The sequence below is a fragment of the Kogia breviceps genome, chromosome 1 (assembly GCF_026419965.1).
Source record: "Kogia breviceps isolate mKogBre1 chromosome 1, mKogBre1 haplotype 1, whole genome shotgun sequence".
In the NCBI taxonomy this organism is placed as follows: Eukaryota; Metazoa; Chordata; class Mammalia; order Artiodactyla; family Physeteridae; genus Kogia; species Kogia breviceps.
The window spans coordinates 156,362,259-156,369,456 of record NC_081310.1 but is presented as its reverse complement, the minus strand read 5'-3'; the positions used below and the strand labels follow the sequence as shown (position 1 = coordinate 156,369,456).

Here is a 7,198-nt window from a genome sequence, read left to right as displayed (position 1 = left end):
TGGGGGTGAGGTCACTCTGGCAGGAACAGTGGTCACAAGCTGCTGGGAAGCTGTCTGGCAGGCAGAACAACAGACCGAGACATGAACTTCAGTGCACTAGGAATCAGCCTAGGACCCCAGCCTCAGGGAGCTGACCGTCAACAAGAGGCTGGCCACCATACAGTGAGCTGTGCCCGCCAAGTGAAAAAGAAGGGCGTCGGTGCTGAGCAGGCGAGCATAGGGGGAGCCAAGGACAGAACCACTGCCAGGAGCTGCCGAGCATGTTTCAGGAGGTGGTGGCTTTGAGCTTGGCCCTGAGAGATTCTTATTCGGTTTGGACAAGCCATGACCCTGGGGGCCGAGGATGGAGAACCTGATTCTGCTCCTGGAAGCAGGAGCAATGAAAGCTCAAGCCCGCTGCCAGTTCTCCCCAAGGCTCAAGCAGAGACCTTCTCTTAATATTCACCGCCGTCGTAAGTGGCGCTAGGATGCAACTCTGCACGCAGGACCAAGTCACCATGGCACTTGAAGCCCGCTGCCCTTCACACGTGTGGGAAGAAATGGTTTAACACACATTTTCCCAGCCACCCAATTTTCATTTTTGAGTGAAGAGTAGAAAAAGGAAAGTTTCCAGGTAGGGAGCCACTGCACTGTTAACATGGCAGGTGTTAGCACTGTTTCCAATTAACATGCAAGGCTCATCCCAATAGTTTGACTTTATTCAATCAATATCAACGTGATCTCAGTGCTAAGCCACCTCAAGAGGAAGGGCCAGGTCTCTGGAGGTGGTTTGGGGGCCATTAGCTAACTGTATTTACCTTCTGGGTAGCTTAGACGATGGAGGATCAGAGGAACAGATCAGATCTGATCTGCCTGTCATGAACCTCTCAGGGAACCAGCCAGTCACAGCTGTAAGGACCTTACAGCTCTAGTTCCATTTTCTCACATCACAGATGGGGAAACTGAGGCACCAGCAGGGGAGGGGTCGTGTCCAAGTCTCCAGTGAGTCCGTGGCAGTCAGGTGTCCTGATTCTTCTCCCCAGACCATCAGGCCAACTTTGCAATGGAGGAAGACAGGCGGGCTGTCTCTCTGGACCGAATGCAGCAAGAGGCCCGTGGTTGGACTCCTGGAGCTGGAAGGACCTCGGCCACTGGGGAGGCCCCATCCTACACATGAGAAACTCCTCTGAGAGAAGGGAAGTGACTCTCCTGAGGGTCAAGACAACTTGGCTCCTTCTAGCCACTACCTCCGAACAGAATATAAAAGGAATGATATGTAGCAGCAGGGCCAGCCAGACAAAGGGATCAAGATAATGACTTTAAATACAAATAGTCCAAACAGATGACTGGATAACAATTGGTTTTCCTAACATGGTCTCACCTTCCATGAGTTGCCCTCTTTCTGGGGAGACCAGCTCTGGAACGCAATATAAGAAAGGCAGCGTTAGAATGAACACCGAGACTGTGAGATGCACTGGGAGGGGTCCAGGGGGCGTTTAGACAACCTGCGCTTGGCTCAGTAATTCCAGGACTCCCTCTCTGGTGAGGAAGACCACCTCTCCGGTGTTCTGGCACCAAACCTCAAAATGTGCAGGGTCGTCCAGGGCCCTCTTGCCCGCGATGATCACAAAGGGGTAGCCGAACTTGTTGGCGTCTTTCAGTCTGTTTCCAATGGTCAGATGGGTCCTGTCATCCAGCAGGACCTCCCCTCGGAGCTGCGGCACCGCCTCTGTGATGTGGTCATACAGGTGCCCCGTGAGCTCTGCGGCCGCCTCCTCCTTACTGCCCTTCTTGGGGGAAATGAGGCAGACTTGGTAAGGGGCCAGGAGGCCGGGCCAGCGGATGCAGTCTTCTGTAGAGAGAGCTTCGATGACAGCGGCCAAGATCCGTGTCACACCCAAGCCATAGCACCCCATTTCAGCCAGGGATGGCTTGCCGTGGACATTGGTGAACTGGGCACTGAAAATGGAGGAGTACTTGGTGCCCAGGTAAAACGTGTGCCCGACCTCGATGCCTTTGGTTTTGGTCAGTGGCCCCTGGCAAGCAGGGCAGTTTGTCTGTGACAAGTCCAGAGTCTCCATGTTGGCTGAAAAGCCGCAGCTGGGACAGACTGCAAGCCGGTCCTCTCCGACGTCCACCGGCAGCTGGAACTCGTGAGACATGGTGCCCCCGATGTTGCCCACGTCTGCCTGGACCTTGACGCACTGCAGCCCCAGCCTGTCAAACAGGCTGCTGTAGGCATCACACACCAGGCTGTAGGTCTGCTGGGCGGCCTCCGGGGAGGAGTCGAAGGTGTACATGTCCTTCATGTAGAACTCTCGGCCTCGGAGAAGACCAAAGCGGGGCCTGGGCTCATCCCGAAACTTCCTCGTCACCTGGTACAGCAGGAGCGGGAGCTGCTTGTAGGACAGTGTCTGCTGGGAGGCAATCAGGGCTGTAATGGCTTCCTCGTGAGTTGGTCCTAAGCAGTACTCCTTGCCGTGTCTGTCTCTAAGTTTTAGCAGCTCCTTGCCCATTGAGTCCCACCGGCTGGTGGCTCGCCAGAGCTCTGCTGGGCTGAGACTGGGCATGTTGACCTTCTGTCCCCCGATGGCCTGCATCTCCTGGTCTATCACCCGCACAAGCTTCTCCATGGCACGGACAGTATAAGGCAGGAGGTGGTAACAGCCAGAGCTTGCCGGGTGAATCAGGCCCACCTGCAGCATCAGTCGCTGGCTCTTACAGGTCAGCTCGCCAGATCTGCCCTCTAGAGAGAGCACCTGGTCTTCCCGAAGGTTCTGGGGCTGGAACATGCGGGACAGCACCATGCGCTTCCCTCTCCCTGGGGCACAGTGGTGAAACCTGTGAGGAAAGTACCCCGAAAGCTGGTGACTGCAGGTGGCCAAGGCAGGCAGCGCTCTGCATCTTGTCAGCAGCCCTTCCATCACACCCCAGCGTAAGGAGGCACTTGCGCCTGAAGAAAAACGAGCCGAGCAGAAATAGGTGTTAACTGTGATCCAACACCCTGCAGTAGTCAACGCAGGCTGGTCTCCAACAAACTTCTACAACCACCGATCTTGTGGATGCAAATCCTTTCTTTTCCAATATCCTAGCAGTTCAAAGTACTATTGTACTTCTCTCACAATTTACTGCCGTTTAAAAAAAAATCAGTATTTTCCCGTTTATGGGACTTCCCTGGTGGCGCAGTGGTTAAGAATCCGCCTGCCAATACAGGGGCACAGGTTCAAGCCCAGGTCTGGGAAGACCCCACATGCCGCAGAGCAACTAAGCCCGTGTGCCACAACTACTGAGCCTGTGCTCTAGAGCCCATGAGCCACAACTACTGAAGCCCATGCGCTCTAGGGCCTGTGTGCCACAACTACTGAGCCCATGTGTTGCAACTACTGAAGCCCGTGCGCCTAGAGCCCGTGCTCCACAACAAGAAGCCACCGCAATGAGAAGCCAGTGCACCACAATGAATACTAGCCCCCGCTCGCCACAACTAGAGAAAGCCTGTGCGCAGCAACGAAGACCCAATGCAGCCAAAAAAAAAAAAAATATATATATATATATATATATATATATATATATATTTTCCCGTTTATAAAAATACAATAGCATACTGTAGAGACACCAATGCGTGGTGACAGCATTGGCTCTGGAATCAGGCAGCTTGGATCCCAGTCTGGCTTCCCAATAACTGCACCCTGTGTAGCTTGGGACATGTGACGCAACTCCTCTGTGCTCAGTTTCTTCAACTGTAGAATGAAGGGACCCACCATATAGGTTTATTGTGGGAATTTAGAGAAGAGTTATAAGAAGTTATTAGAACAGTATCTGGTATATTCTATGAACTGAATCTAAGTTTGCTAAGAAAAACAGAAACAAAAAAGAAAGGAAATCACCTATAATCTCTCAGCCCAGAGACAACCGCTACTGATGATCCCTTGTCTCTTTTGCGAGCCCTATCTTTGCCCATGAGCCCCCACCCCACCCATGCCTTCAATGTCCTTAATGTCTCTTCCCCCCTCACAACACACAGTCCCTGGTCAGGCCACATGGTCATGGCTCCGAGTCACACCTCCATCTCCATTCTGTACGTTGTGCCTCTTAAGCTTCACATCTACCCATCTCCTAGAGAACACACTGCATGAGTACCTCACACTCAGCACCCCACAGGGAGCTCGGCATCTTCCCCCTAAGCCTGCTCCCCGTCCAGCGCTGCCTGTCACTCTGAATGGTAGTGCAAGCCACCCTTTGTCCAAGACAGAAACACAGGTTCATCCACTCTGAGCTCCCTCTGTGCCCTACCTTCACCAACCCCTCTGGCCCTGTGATTCCTACTGCTTCACTTGCTTTTGATTCTGTTCCTTCTCTCCACCTCCACAGCCTCCACCCAGGTCCAGGCCACCATCTCTCACCTGGGCTACTGCAACAACCTCTTCACTTGGGCTCCCAGCTTCCAGGCCCACCCTCCTCCAGTCCATTCTCCACGCTGTAGCCACAAGGGATACTTCCAAAACACACACAGCAACAGCTTTTCTTGCTTAAAATCCTCCAACAGCTTCCTGCTACCCTTAGAATCAGGTCTAAGCTTCTGATCTTCACAGTGCTCATGGCCTCATGTGAGGTAGCTGCTGGTCCCCTCTGGCCTCCTCTCACCAGTGTCCTCTCTGTGCTCCAGCTTCAGCACACTCATTATTAAAACACAGTTCCCAGGCTTCCCTGGTGGCGCAGTGGTTGAGAGTCCGCCTGCCGATGCAGGGGACACGGGTTCGTGCCCCGGTCCGGGAAGATCCCACATGCGGAGCGGCTGGGCCCGTGAACCATGGCCGCTGAGCCTGTGCGTCCGGACCCTGTGCTCCGCAATGGGAGAGGCCACAACAGTGAGAGGCCCGCATACTGCAACAAACAAACAAACAAAAAAACACAGTTCCCTTTGCGTAGAATGCTCCTCCCCCCTTTGCATACCAATATCTACTCATCCTCCAGGCCTTAGGAGTGCCACCCTGTCTTCCAGGATGCCTTTCTTGACCCACTCCCCATACACCAAAGACCAGCTTCTCCTGCAGCAGCCCCTGATCCCCTATCAAACACCAATCACTCTCGGGAGTTACTGCTCCTCTGGCTGCCGGTCTTCCTCCAGGCAGTCAGCTCTGTGGAGCTAACTCGCTCACCACTCAGCACAGAGCAGGGGCTGACTAGACAATTGTCTAATGAATGAGCACGTAGGTTTATGATTTTACAAAATATTCACACATTCCTAAGGGCAGTGATCAAAAACTAGATCTGAATCAATTCAGATCAAAACTAGATCAAAAACGATTCTCCAGAGAGTTGTTAATTTTCTCTGTTGTATGTAATCTACAACAGAAGGCTTTCTTTTCTTTTGTTATATATTTGGGAGAGCTCTTCAGGAATGGAATTACTGAGTCAAAGGGTATAAACTCTTTCAAGGTTATTGATTTATGTTGTCGAATTTAGTGAGCACCCCTAATCTTCAGCAAATCCCGTGGGACAAAGCTCTTCTGCAGTATGCTGAGAACAGGTTACTAATTCCCCTCAGCTCTGGGAAGCTCAAATCCCCCCAGGTGGTTGCCTCCAGCTTTCAGCAGCCTCAGTCCTCCAGGTGGTCTCCTCCAACCTCAAGCAGCTTCATCCATTCCCCTGGGCACTGTACAAATATTATCATTTCCTATGTGGCCTATGACCTGAAAATGGCTGGGAGGTACAGCCACAGAGCCCTAGTGTGACTGCGTGGAAGAGTGCAGGCCTGGAGGCAGGGCACACGTGGTTGACACCTGGAGCCATCACTTAAGGTCCCACCTCAGGCCCGTGGCCCAAGCCAGAAACTCCTTCACCCCTGACTCCTCCTTAAGCAACTGAGTCTGTCTCCAAGATTCTCTCAAGTCCACCCCCTCCTTTCTTTCCCTTACTTTCTCAGCTTGGGTTGAGAAGGCCTTCAGTACAGCTTGCTACATTACGGAAGCCCGTGGTTCTGAAATTTCAGCAAGCATCAGAATCACCTGGAAGGCTTGTTAAAATACTGATGGTGGGGCCTCATCCCCTGAGTTTCTGATTCAATAAGTCTGGGGTGTGGGCAGAGAACCTGTATTTCTAACAAGTTCCCAGTCACAACGACCCGAGGCAGACAAGGAAGGAAGTCCTGCAATTTCACAACGGAGGAAAAAGACTAGGAGACGAGTATTATTCAAGAGTTTGTGATAGTGACCCCGCCCCAATCCAAGGACGAGATGCAGGTGGGAAAACGGACACCACGGTCCTCGGTCTCCCCGCCCAGAACCGAGCCCTCTCTTCATTCCGCAGCCCCACCCTCAGCCCATCCCTCAGCCCCTAGCCCTCACTGTCACCCATGATCACCAACCGTAGTCCCGGCGAACGCCAGACCCGCAGAGACCGCCGCGCCGGGCCACCGCGCCTGCGCCAGGGGCGTGCCTGCACAATCCCCGCCTCCTGCCCTTCCCGCCAATCACAAAGCTGCGCTCACGGGGACGGGCCCCACCCCACTCTAGGCGCCGGTGAATTGCTTGCCGGAAACTTAGGCAAGGAGAGAGAATGGGCTCATAGGTTGGCCTACGCAGCAATAAGTAAATCACCGTCCCGGAAGTGCCCTCTAGGATTAAGGGAGGTGTAACTCTATGATCAAGGCCGCGGGCCTAGGTTTTGAGTCTGGTGTTCCCGCCCACTGCCAGGGCCCGCCCCACTCTCTGAATAGAACCGCCGGCTATAGTGTAACCATGACAACAGTAGGCCATGAGGTTTCGAATCTACCCTATGATTTTACAGGCTATCAATTTAAATAAATTAAAAATGTTTAAACAATTGGAATGACACCTTTATTTAATCTTTAAGACACTAAATCAAACTTTCACAAAATATTTTTTGAGCAGCTACCACGTACCAACCGCTTGTAGAAGCTGGGAATAGTGAACAAAATAGACAAAGTTCCCGGCATTCAGTATAGCTTACATTCTAGTCAATAATCCAATACAATGAAATTTAAGGGAAGGCCAAAGAACTCAAGATAAGTGGTATTTTAATGCAATTAAAATTTTAAAAAACTACAAAAACTGACATGGTGAACAAGTTATCAAAATTTTATGTAATGACAGGATCCGTTAGTCAGATGTTGTTAAATGCTATGGAGAAAAATTAATTAGGGAAGGGAAAGGGTTGGGGGTCGACTGGTTGCCATTTAAAATAGGAGGATCCGGGAAAG

At 52.0% G+C, this 7,198-nt stretch overlaps 1 protein-coding gene across 6 annotated transcripts; it reads right to left on the bottom strand.

The window, feature by feature from the left end:
* Nucleotides 1-677: 677 nt before the first annotated feature.
* On the bottom strand, nt 678-6,411 carry PARS2 (prolyl-tRNA synthetase 2, mitochondrial). Of its 6 annotated transcripts, none has more exons than XM_059063125.2 (3): nt 4,380-4,953; nt 3,582-3,716; nt 678-2,932 (listed from the first exon to the last, which is right to left on the bottom strand). In XM_059063125.2, the coding sequence occupies exon 3, from the start codon at nt 2,901-2,903 to the stop codon at nt 1,476-1,478; it is 1,428 nt and encodes a 475-aa protein (XP_058919108.1). In that variant the 5' UTR covers nt 2,904-2,932; nt 3,582-3,716; nt 4,380-4,953; the 3' UTR covers nt 678-1,475. The 6 variants fall into 6 exon arrangements, with proteins under 6 accessions (XP_058919108.1, XP_066863230.1, XP_058919127.1 ...); XM_067007129.1 differs by having other exon boundaries at nt 678-2,820; XM_059063144.2 differs by lacking the exons at nt 3,582-3,716; nt 4,380-4,953 and adding an exon at nt 6,344-6,411.
* Nucleotides 6,412-7,198: the final 787 nt, after the last annotated feature.

Excerpts from the sequence above, each read along its gene's own strand:
- PARS2 (XM_059063144.2), bottom strand. The coding sequence starts at position 2,903 with ATGGAAGGGCTGCTGACAAGATGCAGAGCGCTGCCTGCCTTGGCCACC.